Source organism: Phalangium opilio, unplaced genomic scaffold (genome assembly GCF_054372755.1).
Source record: "Phalangium opilio isolate 3A_F unplaced genomic scaffold, DU_Popi_V2 ptg000079l_1, whole genome shotgun sequence".
In the NCBI taxonomy this organism is placed as follows: Eukaryota; Metazoa; Arthropoda; class Arachnida; order Opiliones; family Phalangiidae; genus Phalangium; species Phalangium opilio.
In genome coordinates this window covers 10,587,352-10,612,814 of record NW_028324187.1, presented here as the reverse complement: position 1 = coordinate 10,612,814, position 25,463 = coordinate 10,587,352, and the positions used below count along the sequence as shown (strand labels likewise).

General features: G+C 40.5%; 2 protein-coding genes and 1 long non-coding RNA gene across 6 annotated transcripts; 2 read left to right on the top strand and 1 right to left on the bottom strand.

The window, feature by feature from the left end:
• The first annotated feature begins 310 nt into the window (after positions 1–310).
• LOC149654910 (uncharacterized) lies at positions 311–24,106 on the top strand. Its single transcript, XM_089846635.1, has 7 exons — positions 311–453; positions 1,549–1,631; positions 1,697–1,766; positions 1,836–2,000; positions 22,057–22,334; positions 22,411–22,671; positions 23,554–24,106. The coding sequence occupies exons 1-7, from the start codon at positions 358–360 to the stop codon at positions 23,702–23,704; spliced, it is 1,104 nt and encodes a 367-aa protein (XP_089702761.1). The 5' UTR covers positions 311–357; the 3' UTR covers positions 23,705–24,106.
• Positions 4,368–10,677, bottom strand: Naprt (nicotinate phosphoribosyltransferase). Of its 4 annotated transcripts, none has more exons than XM_089846632.1 (14): positions 10,351–10,677; positions 9,740–9,912; positions 8,821–8,991; positions 8,408–8,749; positions 8,170–8,285; positions 7,894–8,087; positions 6,935–7,075; positions 6,763–6,847; positions 6,560–6,652; positions 6,393–6,495; positions 6,248–6,333; positions 4,877–4,948; positions 4,693–4,800; positions 4,368–4,630 (listed from the first exon to the last, which is right to left on the bottom strand). In XM_089846632.1, the coding sequence occupies exons 2-14, from the start codon at positions 9,822–9,824 to the stop codon at positions 4,553–4,555; spliced, it is 1,674 nt and encodes a 557-aa protein (XP_089702758.1). In that variant the 5' UTR covers positions 9,825–9,912; positions 10,351–10,677; the 3' UTR covers positions 4,368–4,552. The 4 variants fall into 4 exon arrangements, with proteins under 4 accessions (XP_089702758.1, XP_089702757.1, XP_089702756.1 ...); XM_089846631.1 differs by having other exon boundaries at positions 10,355–10,677; XM_089846630.1 differs by lacking the exon at positions 10,351–10,677 and having other exon boundaries at positions 9,740–10,204.
• Positions 24,107–24,291: 185 nt separating the features above from the next.
• Positions 24,292–24,630, top strand: LOC149654909 (uncharacterized). The gene is made up of 2 exons (XR_016370446.1): positions 24,292–24,424; positions 24,496–24,630. It is a non-coding gene; the product is annotated as an uncharacterized LOC149654909 (long non-coding RNA).
• The last annotated feature ends 833 nt before the right edge of the window (positions 24,631–25,463 follow it).

Sequence of the window (25,463 nt, the reverse complement as noted above, 5' to 3'; positions counted from 1 at the left end):
TTACGTGTTTAAAAATTGGTAATTATTTCATTTTTCTTATAATAATAATTAGCAAAATTATTTTATTTATGTTAATCGTGACCGATTTTAATAGTTTCTTTTCATTAGATGTCAAGCACTTCGAAAATCTTTCTGGGTTTCGCGGTCGTGGCTTCCGTTGGCACGATCTTGTTGGTCCACTACAATCAGGAATCCCAGAGGGTTTCTTTAAGAGAAGGAGTTATTCGAGACATTGAAAAGCAACACATGAAACGAACTCAAAATATTCAAGCCTTACAGGACCAAATTGAACTTAAAAAGATATTGGAAAAATAGGCTTAGTGCTAATCTTGGTCTCCCTGCGTGTGTGTCTGCGTGATGAACCCGAGTTCAAACATGGAAAATCATCGCAATAGACAACGCCATTCCAAATGTATTAAAATTCTGAGCATGGGAGATGCCGAAGTTGGAAAAGTAAGTCTATTTTGGGAAAAACTTTAGTTCTCACATTCAAAATACAGTTTTTCCAATAAATATCATATCTTGGAGGTTAATTATATGATAATTAATTACATTTAAGTCGCGGAAACTATTTTAATCAATATTTTCATGATCTTTAAAACCACCCGACCAGTTTCTTCTTCCCAGCCACCACTAAACCATAAAATATCTAAAAATATGACCTAACCCTGATCTAACCCTAACCTAACCCTGATCTAACCCTAACCTAACCCTGATCTAACCCTAACCTAACCCTGATCTAACCCTGACCTAACCCTGATCTAACCCTGACCTAACCCTAATCTAACCCTGACCTAACCCTAATCTAACCCTGACCTAACCCTAATCTAACCCTGATCTAACCCTGACCTAACCCTAATCTAACCCTAATCTAACCCTGACCTAACCCTAATCTAACCCTGATCTAACCCTGATCTAACCCTAATCTAACCCTGATCTAACCCTAATCTAACCCTGACCTAACCCTAATCTAACCCTGACCTAACCCTAATCTAACCCTGACCTAACCCTAATCTAACCCTGATCTAACCCTAATCTAACCCTGATCTAACCCTAATCTAACCCTAATCTAACCCTCCTGACATAACCCTGACCTAACCCATCTAACCCTAATCTAACCCTAACCTAACCCTGATCTAACCCTAACCTAACCCTGATCTAAGCCTAACATAACCCTGATCTAAGCCTAACATAACCCTGATCTAAGCCTAACATAACCCTGATCTAAGCCTAGTCTAAGCCTAACCTAACCCTGATCTAAGCCTAACATAACCCTGATCTAAGCCTAATCTAAGCCTAACCTAACCCTGATCTAAGCCTAACATAACCCTGATCTAAGCCTAATCTAAGCCTAACCTAACCCTGATCTAACCCTAACCTAACCTATAATATGAAGGATAAAATAAAGAAAAACATAGAAAATATATATTTTAATTAATTTCCGCGACTTAAATGTAACTAATTATCATATAATTAATCTTGAATAAATGATATTTATTGATCAAATTGTTATTTGAATGAATCCTTAAAATTTGACTGGTTTTTTAGAGTTGCATTATTAAAAGATTGGGTGAAAAACGTTTCATTAGCAAATACATCGCGACTGTCGGTGTCGATTACGGCGTTGTGAAGTACGTATTTAGTACTCTTAATCTCGATTAATTTAAAAACTTAAGTGAGGTACGCGCGTATTTAGGGTTAATTTAGGTGATAAAGATCTCAGAGTTAACATTTTTGATTTGAGTGGTCACAATTTTTTCTACGAGGTAAACAATTTAAGTTGAATTTAAAAGAAGTTAAATATTAATTTAATGACGATTAAATTTGTTTAAAAGGTTCGCACGGAATTTTACCGCGAAGTTCACGGGGTTTTTTTAGTTTTTGACGTCAGTAATTTATCAACTTTCCAAGCCTTAGATGATTGGATGTCGGAATTATCCCACGAATTGGGAACCTCCGAAACATCCGATAAAATCGTGGGAATTCTTTGTGGAAATAAAGTAAGTAAGAAGGTCAAAGGCCTGGCTCAATGCTAGGCCTCCATGGGTAAATGGTATGAACCCTCCTAGTCTGTAAACCAAGGATGGAAAGGACATAAGTACCCAGATTGAGGGAAATTATGACCTTTAAAAATGGTCAAACAGGAAATTCCATGGGGAAAAATATTTTATTCAAAACCAACTATCTCAATGTGAAAAAAACGGAACATCTTCATCAAATTGAGTTAGGCCTATCAGAAGAAAACACAGTCGTCGTCAGGGCTGGAAAGAATCGCGCCTGACACTGGACATTGTCCAATAAAATTTTAAAATGTCCCAGCCATAATTGTTTTAAAAACTAAGGAGGTCTCCGGACATTTTGACCAATGAGTTTTGATAGCTTGACTATGAAGATGCGACACTAGTTTGCCCCAGGGAGCGTGCGTGATCGAGTGGGCTATGACTGGACACGTGTCCTAAAAGAAATGTTTCTTATTTCCTGCCCTGGCTATAATTCTATCATTTTCACGCGCTGAATCTGGCAGCCCTGTACAAGGGAAATTTTGGTCCAAAAAATATTTAAGGGTAACCCCTGGTACCGAGTATCATTGGAAAGTGGTGAAATAGGCCTATAACATAACCAGAGTTATGAGCTTACAAATTAATCCTACGGAGGGGGGTATGGTTATGAACATTTCCCTTAATTACTCGGCCCCTGTTTGTCGTAGCCCCAAGTTTTTAGTATGGTTAGATAGGGGACAAATTGGACTATAACATACTCAAAGGACATCCCCGTATCTCTAGTAGAAAAAGAGTTATGATGAGCCTCCAAAGTTGGGTGTAACGCTGTTCCTATGGTTATGAACATTTTGCTTAATTACTCGGTCCCTGTTTGACGCAGCCCCAAGTTTTTGGTATGGTTGGATGGGGGACAAATTGAACTATAGCATACTCAAAGGACATCCCCGTATCTCTAATAGAACCAGAGTTACGAGCTTCCAAAATTGGGTGTAACGCTGTTCCTATGGTTATGAACATTTTGCTTAATTACTCGGCCCCTGTTTGACGTAGACCCAAGTTTAAAGTATCTTTGGAAAGGGTAGAAGTAGGACTATAACATATCCAAAGGACATCCCCGTATCTCTAGTAGAACCCGAGTTAGGAGCCTCCAAAGTGGGGTGTAAAAAAGGGTCGCGTGTTAATTCTATTCTTCCAGTGTGATAAACGTCGCGTTGTTCAAGAAGCGGATTGCCGTTTATGGGCTGAACTTCACGGTTTTTTATACTTTGAAACTTCGGCTTTAACGGGAGCCGGCATTTCCGAAATGTTCGAAGCCTTGTTCACTAACATAGTTCAGATGCTGGAAACCGGAAGTAAACCCCCCGCCGCCAAACCGGCTCCTTCTTACACCAAGGAACAGGTGCAAGCCATTTATCAGTTGCGCTGTGGCAAAGATAATTACGCCAAGCTTGGACTTCAACCTGGCGCCTTAAAGTAAGTCCTCCTTCGTCCCTGCAGCCCAGGGGAGGGAGGGGGGGCGCCTGAATACTTAATGTTAATTATTAAGTAGTCCTGATGGAGGTTTGACGCGTTTCAGGGAAGAGATCAATAGATCTTATCGCAGATTAGCGGTTTTATTGCATCCCGATAAGAGTAAGGCGCCCGGTAGCGAAGAAGCCTTCAAAATTCTTGCATCTGCAAAAGCCGCCCTTTTAGGATCAAGTCGACATTAATTTAATTAATATTAATCGTAGTAACTTGTGTTGTAATGTATGGGAAGTGAAACCCAAGCAATAATAAAAACATTTTATAAATAATAAAATGATTACTACGAGTTGCGTTTTGGAAAAAAGCGTGATCGAGTAGGCTGTGGCTTAAAGTATTGGCACCTAAAGGCGTCTGCTAGCTTTGCCGCTGCCGGTCTGGGGTCACGGGTTAGTAATTGACCGCGGAGGTTAGTTTTGGCGGTTTTCTGTCATTGTCGTTTACGTCGGTGTTTTGTATCGTTAATTGCGATGTTAATTAAGTTTAACGGTAATAATTACCAACGAAATTGGTATGAAATAATTAGGATAAGTGCGTGTGTGTGTCTGAGAGAGAGAGAGAGATGAAACTGCGGAGGATTACATTTGGTAAAACAATGGCTTCTTGAAATTTTGAAAGGTAAGCTAAGCCTTGGTCAAATTTGGTGATGGTTTGAATTCGGTTGATTAGTTTAATGTTAATAATCAACGTGGGTAATAAATATAGGCTTAATTAAACGTAATTTAATGTCAGCTTAATGATAATTAAAGAAATAATAAGGAGGCGATGGTTAAAACATTGATTGAATTGGATATCAGTCGGTGTTGTTTCCAATCTATCAATCATTCAAAAATTAGGCCCAAATACTTTTAATCAATTTTAATTCTAAAATGACAAATAATTAACAGTATTTTAAACAAAATTAGTTAATTACTAAGTGAGATTTCTGCGTTCGTTTGACAATCAATAGAAAAAATTAATTTAAAAATTTCACTAAATGATGTGGAATACTTTTTAACGAATTAAAATGATTAAGTAATTAAGAATGTTCAGGATAATTCTCCGATTGGTGCGTGTTGGAGCCACAGATCGTGCATGAATTGGTACAATTCGTCCGAGACAGAAACCTAAATGTTTTCATAATTTGTAGACTAATAGTGAGTAAGGACAGGTAGCGGTAATTCTTTACCTTGTAAGGAGTCGGGTTCAAATTTCGCCTAATGTCGGGTCTGATGGTTTTTAAGGAATTTTTAACGTATTGTCTGACTTCTAGTAAGGTTGGTAGTTCGGAACAGATCTGTAATTAATTAAATCTGGTTAATTGGCTTACTTACTTAGTTTGTTAGGCTTAGCATAAAGATAGAAATATTTACTTTTCCATCCTGCCAGCAAAGTTTTTGCAAACTTTCCACTTTGCTGGGGATGACGTAAGCTCTCTTAGATTCCTGAATATTAATTAAAAGTTAGTCTATTAATTAATTAAGTAGTTAATTGAGGCGATATAATCAGGGTTCATACAAGCCTGGAAAACAGGGAAAACCTCAGGGAAATAAATAGTTGACAAAAACCTCAGGGAAAACTGCGTTCATAAACATATCCTCCATAGGATTAACATTAGACTATACTTTGCAGGCTCGTAACTCTGTTTCTACTTGAGATACGGGGATGTCCTAGGATTATTTTATAGCCCAATTTACCCCCCATCCAACTATACTAAGAACGTAGGGCTACGCCAAACAGGGGCCGAGATATTAAGGAAAACGTGAACTAACAACCCCTCCATAGGAATAGCATTAGACTATACTTTGCAGGCTCGTAACTTTGTTTCTACTATAGATAAGGGGATGTCCTTTTAGTATGTTATAGTCCAATTTGTCCCCCATCCAACCATACTAAGAACATAGGGCTACGACAAATAGGGGCCGAGATATTAAGCAAAATGTTCGTCAACGTATGGTATCGTCTCACTTATATTTGCTATGTTACTTATGATTTTTGCACTGAACTTTGGAGGCTCATAACTCTTGTTCTACTAGAGATACGGGGATATCCTTTGGATATGTTATAGTCCTCTATGCCCCCCATACGAGGATACTTTAAACTTGAGGCTACCTCAATATCGTCGTCAACTTATTTTTTGTCTCACTTATTGTTAGGAGGTTACTTTTCATTTTTGAAAATAAACTTTGCAGGCTCGTAACTCTTTTTCTACTAGAGATACGGGGATGTCCTTTGAGTATGTTATAGTTAAATTTGTCCCCCATTTAACTATACTAAAGACTTTGGGCTGCGACAAACAGGGGCCAAGTAATTAAGCAAAACGTAAACAAACAAACCCTCCATAGGAAAAGCGTTTGACCCAATTTTGGAGGCTCGTAACTCTGGTTCTAGTAGAGATACGGGGATGTCCTTTGAGTAAGTTATAGTGCAATTTGTCCCCCATCTAACCATACTAAAAACTTTGGGCTACGACAAACAGGGGCCGAGTAACTAAGCAAAATGTTCATAACCATACCCCCTCCATAGGATTAACATTACACTATACTTTGGAGGCTCATAACTTTGGTTCTATTAGAGATACGGGGATGTCCTTTGAGTATGGTATAGTCCAATTTGCCCTCCCCCTTCTTCGTTAACATTTGCTCCATGGGATACTCCATAAACTCAGGGAAGTATATGGGGAAAAACCTCATGGAAATTTATTTTCCAAAAGTTGTATGAACCCTGTATAATTATATTCTGACCTGAAATGGGTGGCGACATAAGACCCTGTGTCCCTCGACGGGAGCTGGTTCGTGAACTCTCTGCATTAGATCAACCAAGGCGTATCCTGCGCCGAAAATACATTATAGGTCAGAGGTCAAATGTGGGGGGTCTTGTTTAGCTTACCATCTTGACCATATAGTCTATAAACGGTCTTCTTGCTGGGAATGGTCACTTTCTCAACATCCAAACTTAGTTTTATACAAGATTGTTCGTTAACTTCGACAAGCTATGACGTAAAACGAGAAATGACGCTAGTATCGATACTTTAGAAACGGCCTCGAAGGAAATACCTTGAAAACGCACCCCAAAGCGGGCTGCTTTTGACACGTGACCAAATGAGTTCCAATTCCGAAACAGTCAATTTTATGTCCCTGAAATCGAGACTATGTCGTTGCGATTTACTGCTTAGAGATAAAATGGCAAGACACCGAAAGAAGCGCGTGCAAATGTCGCGATTGCGCACGCGCGAGACTTATTGTTATCATTATCAAACCTGTTCGTTTAGCGAGATGATGGTGTCCTCGTTGATGTCGTTGCTGGCGATAATCGTCATTCCGCTAAACCAAGGCACGTTGTACCTATATTAGAACCAAAATGAAATAGGCCAATGAAAGAATGTATTTCGCGTCAGTCACCACGCCCCCTAGCTCTAGCTCCGGTCTTACTTGTCGCCAACTTTTTCAAACGTTTCCCTGGCAACTATGGATAAGTAGGCCAAGTCGCCACTGTCTATTCGAACTCCAATCGCTTTGTATCCTAAGTCATTTAGAGCCAACGCGACTGCGCAGAAATTGAGAAGACCACTCCTATTGGAGAAAGTGGTAAGACGTTCAAAGCCCAATAGGAGCTAACGTGGAAGCCTTAATTAGTGTGACGTCGCGTGTACTATTTGTATATAGAACTAAAGAGGTACCAAACATTCCCCGCCCCCCTCCCCAACTGCCCAAGCTAATCCCGTGACGTTTTACCTGGACACTGACGTCACAACTGAGATATGGCCGCGTTTACAATCAATCATCGTGTACAATAGACCATTTCGACGTGACTAACGCGGGGGAAATGGATGACCTTTGAGGGGGAGTAGGGGGCCGGGTTACCAAGGTCAAAATGGTCTAGTTGGACCAGGTCCTTTGGGTCCTCGCGTAGTTGGCCCTATTATATTTGTTTTTTACCGCGAACCTGTCACCTTTGACCCCCCAAAATACTTCTTAGTACCGAGAGAGAAAGCATTGGACGGTCTTAATGTAATTAACTCTTGGCGGCCATAGGTCGATAGAAGAAAAGGAGGGTTGAAAGAAGGTTAATTGTAATTAAAATCAGAGTAAGGTAGCTTTAGTGGAGACTTATTAATTAAGATAGATTTAATTAGTGTAAGTAAGTTGTAAATGATTGAAAGAGAGAGTGAGAGAGTGGAAGGAAAGTAGAGAGTTGGTTCACCTGATTTTGTGTTTCGAGAGACCATTGCAATGTAGAGGAATGACCGTCCATTGCCTTCCCCTACAAAACAACCGCAAAAAACACGTCATGCCGCGCTCTCTCTAATAATGCAACATAACATACGCTACGGAGGATAGTCTTTCCCAAAATGAATCACTGGCGACTATTTAAACGGTTAAGTAATTACCTGAGGACGTCGTAGGTGTCAATCAGGGCCAGGAAGCTATCGGGAAAGGCCACGGCGTACGCGATGAAGGCCGCCAATTCCCCGCTACTGGCTTCGTCGTTTAAAACGTGCAAAAATTGAGATAATTCCTTTTGCCATTTGAGACACGTTTTGACAAAGTCCACCTTTTCGCCCGTCACGACATTATTTAGTATCTGCGTCAAGTTTAGTCCATGGGGTTAAGGAAGGATCAGTTGGTTGGTATGACGCCTTTGTTGGGGGCTTCAAAATACTTACCATGCTCGTTGAGATATCGAAATTGGAATAGGACATGATGAAAGCGTGCGCGTGAGTTCCTTTGACGGGAATCCCGTATAATTTGCCAGCAAGAACGTTACTGGTGCCGTCGAAACCTCGTATTAAGGACATAAAGTATCTTTATTAACTAGGGGTATCAACTAATGAAATTTCCCGAAGCTGGTCGTTAGCTTAGCGATGGGATATTGGGAGGGGGAGGGGCCGAGTGATGACCTACCTCCGATGTAGGCGTATTTGGAAGCGGACAATCCGCCATCTGGTCCCTGAGCGCGACGCAGACCGAATTCGAGTAGTTGAATCTCTTTGCCAGCGGCCATGCGATATCTGGCCGCGTTGGTGGCCACTAAGCTGGCGTAGTTGACCAAGGTCAATAGCGTCGTCTCTAACAATTGAACGACCGGTAATGGTCCCTCGACCCTGATGAGAGGAACTCTGGGGAAAACGACTGTTCCCTCGGGAACGGCGTACAATATCACGTCCTTGGCCGTTAGATTACCCAGAAATTCATAGAATTTCTCGTCGACATTTTGAGGAAGGGTTCGTTTTAAGTACGATATGTCTGCCGTGATTATCATTAATTATTATGGACCAATCAAAGGAGGGGATGGGGATGGGGGAGGGGCTTATTACCGCTTGGTGAATAATGGAAGTTTTGTAGAAATTTGAGGCATTCCTCCAATCCCGCGAAGACCGTGAATTCTCCCCCGAATGGGTTTTTACGAAAGAATAGGTCAAATACTGCGTGGTCCGAACATTTATTGCTCTTCCAATAAGCGTAAGCCATCGTTATTTGGTATAAATCTACATTGGTTTTATTATTATTAAATAGTATATTGTTTTTAAAGGAGTTTTTATGTCTATAGTCATTCTATGGTGCACCGAGTTATATAATAATAAATACTCTAAGGTCCATTGGGTACAATTACATTATACTCATTACTATATGCTACACGCAGTTGTACAAGTTATATATAATCATTACTCTATGGCAGACACGGAGTTATGTATAGTCATTACTCTATGGCAGACACGGAGTTAATCATTACTCTATGGCCCACGGAATTACGTATAATCATTACTCTATGGCAGACACGGGGTTAATCATTACTCTATGGCAGGCACGGGGTTAATCATTACTCTATGGCAGGCACGGGGTTAATCATTACTCTATGGCAGGCACGGGGTTAATCATTACTCTATGGCCCAAGGAGTTACGTATAATCATTACTCTATGGCCCACGGAGTTACGTATAATCATTACTCTATGGCAGACACGAAGTTAATCATTACTCTATGGCAGACACGAAGTTAATCATTACTCTATGGCAGACACGAAGTTAATCATTACTCTATGGCAGACACGAAGTTAATCATTACTCTATGGCAGACACGAAGTTAATCATTACTCTATGGTACACGGAGTTTTGTATAATCATTACTGGTAAACTGAGCCAATCATTACTCTATGGCACACGGACTTGTACTCAAAGGTACACTGAATGAATTAGCGATTTTAATGTTAAGATTATGTTGAGGGTGTAGTACTTACCAGTAAGTAATGGTTGTATAACCCCATTTTGGTTCATTTCGGATGGTCCAACGGGCCTTCCAATTTGGCCCAAATTTTGCTCCATGGTTGGGGGCGGTGTATATTGATGATGGCGCTCGCTTTTGCGCCGTTTTTCTTTAGCAAACAGTTTGCAGTCACTTTAAAATCCCAACCTGTTCATGGTCAACGAATAAATCAAGCAATTACTAATTATCCTTTGGTCACTTTTCTCTCGCTACGGCGACACAGTACACTTTCTAGGATTAGAAGTCAACGAAAACAAAATATTGCGCAATATTTTCAACCCGCTATATCTTCACTAGGTCAAACCATAGCCTTCCTAAATGACGCGCGACGCTAACGAAAAACCACTCCAAATTTAAGTACTAAGGCTAAACACTAGAGAATTAAAACACTTAGTTAAATTAAATTAGATAAAAAACGAGATACTTAATGGTGAAACTACGTGATTCATTTAATTAAAAATACACTTGTTAATTACCAATAACCAATTTTGAGATTGAGGAAAACCGAGCTTTAGTAGCGGGTAGCGCGCGCGATTTAGACTAGCTATGAGTAAACAATACCACGTGATTTTATCCAAGGCTTACTGACCGTTTCCCCCTTAAGAAGAAGTAGGTCATCAGATCAGTGAGTTCACTCTGAGTCGGTGTAGAAATAAACGTATCGACCGTACTTACTATACTTATCAATCTACATTTCCTACGTTTTTAAATACTTGGAAATGCTGCCACACCCCCTACTAAAAATAAAGATGATGATCCTAATTATCTTTAGTTATCTTTGATTAAATTTAATCGCGTTGATTAATTTGATATCGCGGCGACGTTACTCAATCTAGAGCAAGTTCAGAGCGAGCGCGAACTACTACGAACCAGCCTTTCCCTTTACCAGCTAGCGAAAGTTGCAACTTGCAAGGATTAATATGGGATTGAGCTAGAATGGGATACGACTCGTTCATAGCGTGGAGCATTTATAATGGGAGTTGAAAGGTAATCTAGGATCGGTTGATAGTTGGTGACTGTTACCATAAGTTTATAACTTATCTCCCGAGAAACTTTACGGTTTAGCAACTTTAGCTCGCACATTCATAATACGAAGTTTTTCCAATAAATATCCTTTATTCAAGGTTAATTATATGATAATTAATTACATTTAAGTCGCGGCGGAAATGAATTAAAATTAATATTTTCATGACCATAAAAACCCGACCAGTTCCTTATTCCTAGCCACCAAATACCATAAAATAGCCTAAAATATAACCTAGCCCGACCCAACCTAACCTGATCCGACCCGACCCGACCTAACCTGACCCGACCCGACCCGACCTAACCTAACCTGACCCGACCCGACCTAACCTAACCTAACCTAACCTGACCTAACCCGACCTAACCTAACCTAACCTAACCTAACCCGACCTAACCTAACCCGACCCAACCTAACCTAACCTGACCCGACCTAACCTAACCTAACCTGACCTAACCCGACCTAACCTAACCTAACCTGACCTAACCCGACCCGACCTAACCTAACCCGACCCAACCTAACCCGACCCGACCTAACCTAACCTAACCCGACCCAACCTAACCTAACCCGACCCGACCTAACCTAACCCGACCTAACCTAACCTAACCCGACCTAACCTAACCCGACCCAACCTAACCTTACTTAACCCAACCTAACCCGACCCGAACTAACCCGACCCAACCTAACCTAACCTATAATATGAAGGGTAAAACATGGAAAATATATATTTTAATTAATTTTCGCGACTTAAATGTAATTATCATATAATTAACCTTGAATAAATGATATTTATTGAACAAAACTGTATTTTGAATGTCCGAGCTAAACCGTAAAGTCTAGCCGTTGTGAACTTATGGTAACAGTCGCGGAGTGGTTGGGGCTATCTCCCTGAATTACTCGGGTCCCGATTGTTGAAGCCCAATTTATTGGGTACCGTTGGAAAGAGGTGAAACGGGGCTATCGCGAACTCAAAGGACTTGCCCTTATCTCTTATAGAACCAGGGTGATGACTCTTCCAAAAATGATCTCGAGAGAGACACTCGTTAAAACTATAAGGACACTAATATATTTCTTACCTATATAAGAAAGTAAGTCGTCCCTTGAAGTGAGGATGAAGCCACACCAGCAAGCGAGTGAATGGCGTGGAACCCCCTAACGCCTGCGTTAACTATCCTTTAAGAAAAGCGGACGAGTTTGTTTGGTTAGCGCGCGAAAAGTGAACTCCACTCCTCGAGTGTCCAAGTAGTTGCCTGTAAGAATCAATATATTAGCGCGCTCAGCTATCACGACTTGGGCCCCCCCCCCCCCCCGCAAACTAAAGTACTTAACGACTCTGTACGAGTTCCGTCTTAGATCTAGCACCCACCCGAGTCGTTTGTCCACGAAGTCAAGGTTGAAAGGTAGCGCCACTTCGATTATTGCCGAGTGAAAAGTCAACTACGCTATCAGGGTTCATACAAACCTGGAAAACCGAGAAAACCTGCAAAAAATCGGGAAATAAATAAATATTTGACAAAAACCTCAGGGAAAACTCGAATTTTTCATTAAAATTCAGGGAAATCAGGGAAATTTGCGTCAAACAGGGGCCGAGTAATTAAGCAAAATGTTGATAAACATACCCCCCTCCATTGGATTAACATTACACTGTACTTTGGAGGCTGTAACTCTGGTTCCACTAGAGATACGGGGATGTCCTTTGATTATGTTATAGTCCAATTTGTCCCCCCCCCTCCTCCTTCGTTAACATTTGCTCCATAGGATACTCCACATACGGGGATGAAAAACCTGGAAAATTCAGGGAAGTATATGGGGGGAAAACTTCATGGAAATCTCAGGGAAATTTGTTGTTTTCCAAAAGTTGTATGAACCCTGCCTTTGTCAACTCAACTCGGGCTATCAAGGTACGAGAAAAAAGAAACACAGGCGTTACTCGCGTGTTTATACTTAATATATTCCGGTTGAAGTTAAGAGGCCACTCACTGGTCACGCTGCCCAACACCCCCCTTTCCCCCCCCCCCTCTTCCCACTGGTTGGTCATTTCATTGGCCTTTTTTTGGTCAAGTACTGTCCACTTAATAGTAACTAGGCCCCGACTTGCTTGTAGATTAACAATGGATCAGGGAAATTTTAAATTAAAGGGAACCCAAAAGGAATTTGATTTTATTGGGCAAAAATTACGATTGCCTTTTATTTTTTTACTAAAATTGCCAGCAACGTTGAAGAGTGTATGATCAAAGAGAATATGTACCAAGAGGAGCAGAACGTCTAGCCTTTCACAAGGCTTTTGAAAACCCCTGCCACCACGGTTTTGGACTAGCTAGATTCGTTTTTTTGGTTTTTGGCTAAGCAGCAACGCCTTTTATTGGTTAAATTATGTCGACAGCTTATTATTTTTGGTAGCAAAGGGTTAATCTCTGGGTTGACATTAGACGTCGTACAAAAGGTAATTTTAAAGTAGAACAACAACCGGAACTCCTAGTTTCTCCAAATTCAAAGCCGGTCCCCATTTGCAAAGTTTCTGCTCCTCTTTTAATATTCTCTTTGGTATAATTATCATGACGAGGCTGTCTTTGCTATCAAATCGAAAATACTTGTTTGTTAATCAAGCTTGAAATTAGATTTGTTATCGGGAAAGAGTTAATTTTTGGAAACTGAACTCGGTGGTGACTGTTTTGTATTCAAGGACGCCGAAGATAATTTTTTTTTATTGTTTTTCAAATCTCCATAGTAACCTTTTGTGTACATTTTTACTCCAAGGTTTTCTCTCGCCTTAAGGTAAGGCCTACCTCTTTGTCCTTATGACCCGGATTTCCTTAAGCCTATGCAAAAGCGACCAATATATGAATTTCCTTGTTTCTAAGTCAGAGTTTGCTTCTTCTACCTTAACGCTGGCTGTTTCTTCGAAGTGATTTACATTTAACATTGGATGGGTACAACGGTAACGCCTTAAGTACGTTATGCCAGGACGTGGTGGTTCAACTTCTATTTATTTTATTTTTGGAAATACTTAACCCCCCCCCCCCCCGTATGTAATTGAGATTTATTGATTTATCGGTTTGAAATTGACCGAGGGGGAAATCAGGGAAATAACTAGTTGACAGAAACCTCAGGGAAATTAGCGTCAAACAGGGGCCGAGTAATTAAGCGAAATGTTCATAAACATACCCCCCTCCATAGGATTAACATTACACTATACTTTGGAGGCTCGTAACCCTGGTTCTACTAGAGACAGGGGGTTGTCCTTTGAGTATGTTGTAGTCCAATTTGTCCCCCATCCAACCATACTAAGAACATAGGGCTACGACAAATAGGGGCCGAGATATTAAGGAAAATGTTCGTCAGCTTTGGTATCGTCTCACTTATTGTTATTATGTTACTTATGATTTTTGCACTGAACTTTGGAGGCTCATAACTCTTGTTCTATTGGAGCTACAGGGATCTCCTTTTGATATGTTATAGTCCTCTATGTCCCCTATAAAAGGATACTTTAAACTTGAGGCTACCTCAATATCTTCGAAAACTCATTTTTGTCTCACTTATTGTTATTGGGTTACTTTTGATTTTAGCACTGAACTTTGTAGGCTCATAACTCTCGTTCTATTAGAGATACGGGGATCTCCTTTGGATATGTTATAGTCCTCTTTCCCCCATACAAGGATACTTTAAACTTGAGGCTAGCGTAATGAAGTGAAATATCAACGAATAATGTTGGGATGGGATGCCTCAATTTAAAATGGTGGTACCATTCTGTGTCACGTGATTTGAATTTGGTTGGAGGCGGCGCGTATAATGGCGTTTCTGGGTCAACTATTCCAGTCGGCAAAGAAATGGTCGAGCAAACTATTTAACTCCTTCAGTTCTTACTGTTCGCTCGCCATTGCATCCTGGAGCGTCAAATGAGGGCTACGTCACCGAAATGTTCTATTTCCCCCCCCCCATCATTACCCCCTGACACACTCTCTCTCTCACACACACCCTAGCTCGAAGTCTATCACCTCTTATTCTTAGTTTTAGGAACAAAGTAGTTCCCTTTTCCTCAGCTATACTTTCAATTTCAATAATTAGTGGCTTAATCGCCAAGTATTTGTTTGGGGGCGGGGGCTGGAATGGGACAGCTGTGTCTTTTAAAGGGGGGGGGTATGGGGCTTCGTGACTAGGGGGTTCACCTCTTACTCCGTCCCAACCTTGAGAAGAAGGCAACACGTTCTTCTTAAAGGCCGACTTCCAGCAACGAAAAGGGTTTGTTCTAGCGAACTGAAAACCGAGCATAGAGACTAACAATGGACTGATCGACCAATCCCCGCTGGGGGTAAAAGTTGGAAAGGGTTTGTTCTGGCTAACTGAAAACCGTGCAATATGGTTCTAGCTAACTGAAGATGAACAATAGAGAATTTCCTTTTCAATTTATTTCCTCTCGAATTTTTGCTTTCCCCTGAAGGAAGGAAATTCTCTATTGTGTATCTTCAGTTCGCTAGAACCAACCGTCCACATTAGGCACGGCTTTCAGTTAGCGTGCCTAACCCCAAGTGTGGCTTCGAAAATCGGTGCACGGTCGCTATCTCCATTGTTAGTCTCGATTAGCTCGGTTTTTACTTCGCTAGAACCAACCCTTTTCGCTGCTGCTGGAAGTCGGCCTTTAAAAATAAACTGAGAATGACCAAGCACGGACTTTATAATCATTTGACCCCCGCTATAGTTCTTCTGAAAGGTACGGAGCGTCCAAATGGACGGCGTCGCTCGAATGTCCGATGAAACCGGAACAAGGAGCGATTGAGTGTGGCACACTTAAACTTAATTAGTTGCTTAAATTTCCCAAAATTGTAAAAACCCTGATTTTTCTTTTTCTTGCACTCTTTTTAAAATTTCACTTGAAAGGGGCGAGTTATTATTTAAAATAGCGACATAACCGGTTAGTTAGAAAGTCAAATTATTTTCTTTTCTGGTTAAGTCTTTGAGAGAGGGAGAGGGAGTTGCGCGGTGACAGCACCAGGGGGAGACGCCAGTTAGCTACAAAAACTCGTTTTCGCTCGTTTCTAGCGATCGCTGTATTTTGTGCGCCACTTGCATTTTATAGAGAATCGTAGCAGAGTCTCGCGTTCATTTTTAACAAAGTTTTCCCCGTCGCGAGAACCACCACTAGCACCAGTAGCACCACCGGCAGTAGCACCACCAAGACGGCGGTACCATTTCCTCGAGTAAAAAACTGTACCACCACCTAAAAAAATGGTATGAGATCCGCTTTTAATTTTTACTTTCGATTGCGCTTCTAGCCATTTTTAGCAACCAATGCCTTATCACCGCGCGCGTCTTATCAGAAAATGAAGTTACCATGTCCCCTTAGCCCCTTTTATCTGTAGTTTAATTTGTACTTGTCTGCTAAGACACTGGTTTTAAGTAAAAGACACTGTGAATGGGCACGAATGTCTTATCGCCGCGCGTTCTCATCAGGTATTGCTATTCCCCAAAAGAAGTTACCATGTCCCAATACAATCCAACAACCTGGACCACGGACCAGTATGATCCTTAGCTGGACTAACTACTTACTAACTTACTTGTTTGTTATGTCGGAGATGAATATCATATTGACCTATGTTTAGTTTTTCATCGATACAATTTGAAAGTATATATTACCACTAATTGAGGACCAATATTGCAAAAATGATCGACTGTTAGGTTAGGTTAGGTTAGGTTAGCTCAGTGAAATTGCTTAATTGTACTGGACAATTAAAAGGGTTAGAATTTAAGACTTAGCAGAGCTACGATTTCTTTTCAGTTGGTTTTTTATGAGACTCTTGTATCTATTAATTTTAAGAGTGATTTGATTTTTAAATATTGAAATTTTTATTTAAATGTATGTCTCGTTAGTTATAAATGAAGGTAATGGCAGATTCCCCGTTTGATGGTGTTAGTCTGAATGGGGGGATTTAACACGGTGTGCCGTTAGTCTCTATGAACCAGCTGAAACTAGTTTTGGGCTATTTTAAAAGATTGCTTGATTTATTTTTTGGTTCTCTCGCTCTCGGAATCGGTGCTTGCGTGCTGCTGCTGTGACGCCGAGCTACGAAATTTAGGTGAAGGGGAAAGAATTAGTTTAAAGAGAAAAAAATACATCGAAATTATTCCGTTTTTACATTGATAAAAATCAAGCCCGCCGAACACGCTATCGACTAATTTCGATACGTGTTTTTAAAGAGCTCTTGGCCAGTGTACGACGGGCTTTAAGCGTCTCGCAGTCTTCCAGGAAAAATATGGCCCTCTTTAAGAAATAATTTAGAATCAAATTTTAGAATAAACTTTTGGGGGTGTTGGTGCTGGTGCTGGTACTGGTGGTGTTTTGGGTTAGTTTTAATTAATATATTAAATCGTGTTCTAACGCCTGATTAGAATAGTGGTAACTCCTCAACTAGAGGTGGTTCAGTTCAGTTAAACCACGGACCTAGTTCAATTTTCTAACCATTCAGTCAGGCCCGCTTTAAAATACCCAAAAAAACCCTAAATTTTCTAAATATTGAAATATATGCTTACTTATCGTAAAAAAAATAATTTGAATAATTTAAAAATTTACTTATAAATTCGAGTTGTTTTAATTAAGGTTAAATGGTAAATCTGACCTTAAAAAATTGCAAAATATTCCAAAAAACAATTATATAATTACATTAGTATAATAAGGCCAATATTTGAAATCTAATTTAATCGACCTTAAATTAAATTTATTATACAATATTTAATTGCGACATTTATTAACTAATCAAATGAGTTGCCATTAATTATTGAAAAGGAAAAAAACCTTCGTTCATTCATTCATAAATAAATAATTAAACCAATAAGTTCGAAATACTTAAAGTAAAAATGAAATTTATGGTAACTGGAAATAGTAGAAGTATTTGATCTGGCCCGAAGCTATTTAATCATTTTCCGTAATCTTAATTATAGCGTTGGCTTTGCAGACCTTGGCCCGTTTCCCACTCACTCGTAATGTTATCTCTTTTTCGGGGCACGGCTAGTAATTACTTCCCAGAACCAAATATCTATAAATTGCGATAGGTTTTAAGTTTTTAAAATTTTTTAAATTCATTATAACTTTCCCATTTAATTATTTGTTCAATTCGTCACTTTGGTGGCTGACCTTCCCCTAAAAAAATACGCTTAATTATAATTATAAACAATTTATTATTAATTGTAATTCAACGCGATAATTAAAATCGTATATAAGCGATTAAAAGTTATAATACGGAATTTTTAGCTTAATTCTTTTTATTATTAGTTGACATATTTTATCTCGAACGGGTTTGAAATTAAGGTGTTTGCGGTTTGAATATGTTCTTCTTAATTTTTCGCTAGAATTCAATGATTTTTTGGGCTATTTTTTGGCTATTTTCCATAAATAGACCAGTTGTATCCGTCGGAATTAGCCAGTTCCCTGGTATTTTGATTTAAGGCTTTAAGGCCGTGCGGACTGCTTTGTACTCCATAATTTCTTTCCTTCCTTAGTCCCGTTTTTATGGTAGACAACTAGACACTTTGAAAAGGTAGCCCAAGGTTTAATCCCCATTTATTATTATTATTTTGGTAAAAGCTAGGGTTAATTAATTCTATTCGAAATGGTTTTGAAAGGTTTTGTAGTATCTAAATAAAGAAAAATTACTATTGCGGATGTATTGCTACTACTGCTATAAGCAAAGAGTGTTTTGCGTCAAAACATATCGTCGAGGGGGTAGACGCTCTGGATCTCTGTGTACACCTGAGTTCGAGAGAGTTCAACTTTGACAGTGCATTGAGTTCAAAGCCATCGGAACTCACAGTTCAGCTCTGACAGTGCATTGAGTTCAAAGCCTTCGGAACTCGCAATTCAGCTTTGAGAGTGCATTGAGTTCAAGTCATATTGTACACCCGAGTTCTCAAGTGTCTACTCCCTCGCGTATCCTTTCGTTTTTTAATTGGTGTAGCCCCAAATCGTAAACGGGGGAATTCGGAATTCTTCCCAGGGGCAGGTTTTTTCCAGTATACCTTAATACTGAGGCGGGCAACGCCGGCTATGTTAAAAAGAGGTACCTAAGTGAATAGTTTGGGGTCTATAGCAGCGCTAGAGTTATAGTAAAAGTGACTGGACAAGTTTTTCAACATTCTACTAGTACTATCCCCCTAATTCCCCAGTGGCACGCGATGCACGGAGCCACCTAGATGACCCTGAACGCTACCAACACCACCACCACCACCAACAGAGTATTCGACGATTTTTAATTAGGTTTGAACGCGACATCAAACTGTGTTTGTGGGTAATGAAATGCGAACGAACGAGTTACCATCCACGGGAGATGGTGCATGGTATACGGGCAATTTCAAATCCACGATCTAGATGGTGTACAAGAGTTATTGGTGACGCGTTAATGAACTCACTCGGTAAAATATTGATGTATCTAAAAAGGTTTCCAGCACCACCTAAGGAGTCGTAGCACGCAGAGATGTAGGAAATAATTAATTCTCAAAAGCCGTGTCTATATCGTTAGGTTAGTGGATAGCCTTGGACTAAAACCACCACGCCAACTATAGCGTAGCGTAGCGCGCGGCGTGCATGCAATCAAATAGATCCGGTACTTTTAAATTGACCTACCTATCGAGGTTTACTAAGGAACCTTGGGGATGACACTCTTGGCCCACCAAGAGGAAGGAAGACAACGGTCTGGTACTACCGGTATATGATCGAAAATAAGCTAGACAGGATTAGCGGGCCTTCAAACCAGTCTTTCCTATCCTATCGAGTTTTTGCCGTCTCAGACTTGATTGCGACGGCCCTTTCTTTACCTACTAAGAATACCACCATTCACTTTCGAATAACTTCCGCCGTTCTATTTGAGACGTCAATGTCTACTATTGAAACTTTTATTTATAATTGGAACTTAATTTTGTTCACTTGGCGAGCCTTGCAAAAGGATAAAGGTCATCTTTGACCCGAAACCTTCCCATGGGGTCATCTTTATAGTCTACTCAATGTCTACTGAATATCTATTCAATTTTATCAGCGAGGCTTAGCCGCGGGCATTACCAACTTTCTAACATTGTTTCCGTGTAAAACATAGCCTATATATCTTGCTTCCCTTCTAAATTCGTAGCTCTAACGAAACAAGTAGGTAGGCCTATATAGGGTGTTACTTACTGTCTTAGAAATGGAGAGATACCTAGGCCTAGTTCTCAACTTTTTTCTTGTTATTCAAGAAACGTTTAAATAAAAGTCAAGTGAAATTATTGGAAGCGACTGACTTGTTCCAAAAACAGGATTTGAAAAATGTTTTTACCAGAACGAAAAACGCTTGCTTTCTTCCGAACGGTTTTTTTTTTTTTTTTTTTTTTTTTTTTTTTGCGCCACAAATATGAGGAAATGCCAAAATAATTTCAGCTCCACCCCTTTCTACCGCCAATAGCTTTCTACCGCCAACAGATCCGCGTTCCTTACAAATACACCGATACCATAAGTTCCTAACCATACGTTGCCCCGTAAGTTTGTCACTGGTCACAAACTGGAGCTTGTCACGAAGTAGATTCTCTTGAAGCGATGCCTGGTGAATGGGGTGCTGCAGTCAAAAGCTTAGTAATGCGGACTAAATAGGACCTAGAGCATTACGAATTCGCTTAGATAGTGTCATACTTATGGAAGGAACGTATCACCATAAGTTTATAAGTACCATAAGTATGTCACTACCTATACTTCGTAATGCTAGAGGTTTAATGAGAGCTAGTTCAAGAACGACGGAAGCGAGAATTGATTAACTACACTCGGTGGTTAATGTTGCAGTTCATCTACGTCCTATTTAGTTTGCATTACTAAGCCTTTGACAGCAGCGCCCCAGTCACCAGACGTCCCCTCCTTCGCTTTACCCTGAATCTATGACGTTTCTCCTACGTCACTCCATCCATGACAAACTCTCATTAACGAATGACACACTTATGGAAGGAACGTATCTTATAAACTTATGGGTAGACTTAAAAGAGAGGAAGCATTGCGAAGCTCTTATTATAGCGGGTTGGGTAGACCAACTTGTTCCGTTTCTTTTATAACTAAAAGCGAAGGCTGCGATAGCTAATTTACATATCTCACCTTAGGCTAAAGTAAGACGGACGGCGAAAGGGGGAACGGGTTTGCACGGAATAAAGCAACAACACTCCCGACCTAAATAATAAATACTTCTCTAGTTTAACGAGTAAATCCAGATAGCAGCGCTTAAAATGATTATAATAGAGAATTGGGATGGTGCTTCTTCTCCCTTTCAAATGTACCTATGTGTTTGTTTTGTGACGCCATCGTAGAAACCAGTCAAGATGACCTATTATCCTCTTAGCAACTCATTAACGAAAAGGGAAAACTCCCCGTCTAAAATGTTACTTCAACAAAATATATACATACAACTATTTAGGCCTTACATTCAAAAGAAGAAAAAAATTTCCCCGAGCTATCTAGGACGTCGTTAAAATCATGCTAAATACCAATGACGTACTATGCTTTTTCTAAGATATTGAAATTTAAGAATTTTCGCCTTTAAAACTTTCAATTTTTTCTTGCCCCCTCCGGGTGTGACATTTTCTTTCAAATTATTTTAATTTGTTTAAGGGGGCTTCCGCGTTTTTATTAATTTGAATGTTAAGTGACATTTACGGCGTTTAAATATTAAACACTCGTGTTTACAGATTTATTTGGGTTCCGTCAAGTTACCTCGATAGACCCGACCCGGAACTGGGCTTGATTCCAACGGATACATATTTAATTACGTTTATTTATGGATAATTTCAATGTTAAGTGACATTTACGCTTTAAAAATATTAAACCCGTGTGTTTATATTTATCGTAGATTTATTTGGGTTCACATCGAAAATTATCATATTTATTTTATTTTTTTCGATCACGGTATCTCGATAGAGTAATGGCAGCCCTCTGCCTTCGACTGTATTAAGTTCTACGGGGAAATAACATGGGGTGCCATTAGTCTATAGAACCCGGAACTTTGGTATTAACTTTGACGAATACAACCGGCCTATTTCACGCTCTAAACTAATTTGAATATGACGGTGCGCTAAATTAGGGGTTTAAGTAATCATAGAGCGATAGGGAGGACGGGGGTCCATGGTCCAGAATAGGACAGGGTTCGTTAAGAGAGGGCTAATTGACCCGGGGCTTCGCCTTCATTCAAAAATAAAGCTTAATTTCATTGGAGTTACGTGTTGATGAACGAAGTACGCAATTTGCTCGAATCAAATTTAATCTATTTTTGCTATTTCAGAGGATATACTTATCACTCGTGGCGTCGCTGTGCATCCTGGGAGTTGTTTTGGCTCAGACCAACAACAAGAAGAAGTTCGGAAGCAGTAGTAGCAGCGGTGGTAATAGCAAACCTTCGAACCCGGATTACGACCCACCAGGGGGAGGCGAGGATTACGAAGGAGATGCCCTTTACTACGAAGACTACGACGAATCGGGCGCCAAGAAGGACAAGGACGCCGTAGCGGCCGACAAAGAAAAGGCCCTGGCCAAGGAGAAACTTAAACCGTCCACACCCAGGTAAATATATTGAAAATACGAAACTTGTTTGGATGACTTGGGCTTAATTACTTACTTACTTCTTGGGTGTTTTTAGACCAGCGGCCAAGGAGGAACATAAAGACGAACACAAAGACGGTGGTCACGCCTCGTTATTCGCGCCCAGACGAAACCGCACCCCTTTCGTGCCTCGTCCGGCTAGCAAACCAAAGCCAACCCTTCCATCTTTCATTAAGAAGCCAGTTGACCCTGGTAGCATCACCACCCCCAGGGCGCCACCCAGCCGGGCCGCCACTTTCTCGGCTACCACCGCCAAGACTGTCGCCACCATTAGAGCCACCACGTCCCGTCCATCAAGGTATAACTCGCAACCCCTTCCTGCCTTACGCTAGAAACCCGGCGGTGCGAATGTCTTTGAACATTATGCTTAATTACTCGGCCCCTGTTTGTGGTAACCTTAAGTTTTTAGTATGGGTGGATGGGGGACAAATAGGACTATAACATACTCAAAGGACATCCCCGTATCTCTAATAGAACCAGAGTTAATTGGTGTTTTGTAAAATAAGTACGTCTTAATCCTATGGTGCGAGTGTCTATGAACATTTTCCTTAATTACTCGGCCCCTGTTTGTCCTAGCCCTATCTTTTAAGTGTCATTGGAAAGGGGACAAATAGGACTATGACATACTCAAAGGACATCCCCGTATCTCTAGTAGAACCGGAGTTAATAGGTGTTATGTAAAATAAGTTCGTGTTAATTCAATGGTGCGAATGTTTATGAACATTTTCCTTAATTACTCGGTCCCTGATTGGTGGAACCTTAAGTTTTAAGTATCCTTGGAAAGGGTACAAATAGGACTAAGACATACTCAAAGGATATCCCCCTATCTCTTGTAGAACCAGAGGTAATAGGTGTTTTGTAAAATAAGTCCGTGCTCATGCTATGGAGCGATGTTTATGAACAATTTGCTTAATATCTCGGCCCCTGTTTGTCGTAGCCCTACGTTTTAAGTATCCTTGGAAAGGGGACAAATAGGACTATGACCTACTCAAAGGACATCCGGGTATCTATAATAGAACCGGAGTTAATGGGTGTTGTGTAAAATGAGCCCGTGTTAATCCTATTTAGAGGGCGTTTACGAATGAACCTCCCGCTTTAAATGGCTTCCGCTTAGGCCTTTGCCGAAATGCATGACTCTAATATAAAGTGGGGGGGTGTGTGCCATTTCTTAACGGTACAGGTTTAAGAATGGCGGCGGTAGCGAAAACAATAACAGACGAACCACATCGTCTCCTTCGACAACGGACGATCGCAACCGTAGGTTCGGATCCAGTTCCAGCCGAGCTAATGTCAAGCCGCAAAGAGGCAATTTCAGGAACCCTACCAATTAAAGAAGATTCATTTTAAATTAACCCCTACCCCCTCCCTCCCTCCCTCCCTTCCCTTCCCTTCCCTCATCTCTTAATTAACACCATAATTAATTCGGGACTAAATTTAATCACTCAAAAGTCGAATAACTTTGACTTTCGGTTCAATCTTTGAGACGCGCGGTGTCCTTGTCTCGAATTTCCGGGGGCGGGCCAATCCACTCAAAGACTATTAAATCACTTTTGAGCAGTATTTGTAGCCCCGCCCCCTTCCCATCCTTTACCCCCTCGATCCTTTGTCTTTTACGCGTGCGCGCTAAAGGCGTTCTATTTTTTTTTATGTGTCTATTTAAGCCTAAAAATTTGGAAGCTAATTGTTGATCTTCTGTGTTATCTTTTAGTTGTAAATAAAATTGTCAACTATAAGCCTAGTGTCCGTCCGTCCTTCCTTCGTTTGTTTGTTTGATTGATTGTTACAGGGTTCGTACACGACCTGGAAATCCAGGAAAACCTGGAAAAGTCAGGGAAATTGAAAATGGATGACCTCAAAGGTCAGGGAATTTCATTTTCAAAAAATTTTGTACGAACCCTGTTGTGTTCTTTGGAAATAAACCCGGGGGGGGGGTGAAGGGGCGGAGTTCAGAGCCCATTCCGTCGAACCACCACGAGATATAAATGGCATCGTGTTTTTAACTTTGTTGCGCCCTTGGCTCTCTTAAGTCAACTCTTCTTACTCAAATCCGAGTAAAATTTTTATAGGAAATTAATGGCGTTTGACGGACACACAAAAACAAGTTTCAAAATATATAATTTAGATGAATGGCTCGCGTGTCGATGTAACGCGTCATCATTCAGCGCCTGTACATTCTTTGTCCCTCCGTCATGCCATTGTTGTCTTTAGTCGATCGCGAAGGAAAGAGTGAACGAGCTTAAATTTAAAAAAGAAAATTGACAAAAACACAAGTAAGTACTTAACTTTATACATTTTTGGGACTTAAATCGCTTAAAGTTCAAAGGTTACTCGATCGTCTCACCTTTGCACCTTTATCGAAGTTGGGTAAAGATGATGACCGCTTAATTAGAATAGAAGGTATCCTTTTATTTGATCACACGTGTTTTTCAAATCGTTTACGGGTTAAATATCCCTAAATACATTTTGGCTGACATTGGAAGGGTTTTAAATTTAATTACAATGCATTAATTGTATAATTATCTACGGAAACTTCTTCTAATCTTGGTCCAAGAATCTTGTAGAACGGGGGGGGGGGCGTGGTCACCGTGGTGGGTACGGGTAATTAAGTACTTTCGGGGAAGAAGAACTCTCAGGGTATTTAATACAACCATGGATAAAGAATGCGGAGTGTGAGCGTGAAATTTGTTTCCATGACGCTATAGGATCGGCAACTCCCTATCTCAAACACGACAGCTGCTTATTCCGTATATACTCTGTTACAGTATCGGTTGTCAGCACGCGTAAAGCTAAGTCTCTATGTAACCCAGCTTTGCGCGTGCTGACAAGAGACCCGAGAAACTCGCGGATATTATAAATCCTGAAGATCGTGAAGTTTCCCAGGTCTCTTGTCAGCACGTACAAAGCTAGGTTACATAGAGACCTCACCTAGCATTGCGCGTGCTGACAACTGATGTTGTAATAGAGTATATACGGAATAAGCAGCTGTCGTGTTCGGGATAGGGAGTTGCCTATCCTATAGCGTCTATCCATGATACAACCCTGCTGAACCGCGCTTCGTTCCTACCTACCTTATTGGTATATCCTCTATCA

Coding starts and splice junctions, on each gene's coding strand:
- LOC149654910 (XM_089846635.1), top strand. CDS start 358: ATGAACCCGAGTTCAAACATGGAAAATCATCGCAATAGACAACGCCAT. Junction 1,632..1,696: donor GTCGATTACGGCGTTGTGAA/GTACGTATTTAG, acceptor GCGCGTATTTAG/GGTTAATTTAGGTGATAAAG. Junction 22,335..22,410: donor CTTAAACCGTCCACACCCAG/GTAAATATATTG, acceptor GGGTGTTTTTAG/ACCAGCGGCCAAGGAGGAAC.
- Naprt (XM_089846632.1), bottom strand. CDS start 9,824: ATGGAGCAAAATTTGGGCCAAATTGGAAGGCCCGTTGGACCATCCGAA. Junction 6,496..6,559: donor CTTTGGGGTGCGTTTTCAAG/GTATTTCCTTCG, acceptor TTTACGTCATAG/CTTGTCGAAGTTAACGAACA. Junction 6,334..6,392: donor TAGACTATATGGTCAAGATG/GTAAGCTAAACA, acceptor TTTTCGGCGCAG/GATACGCCTTGGTTGATCTA.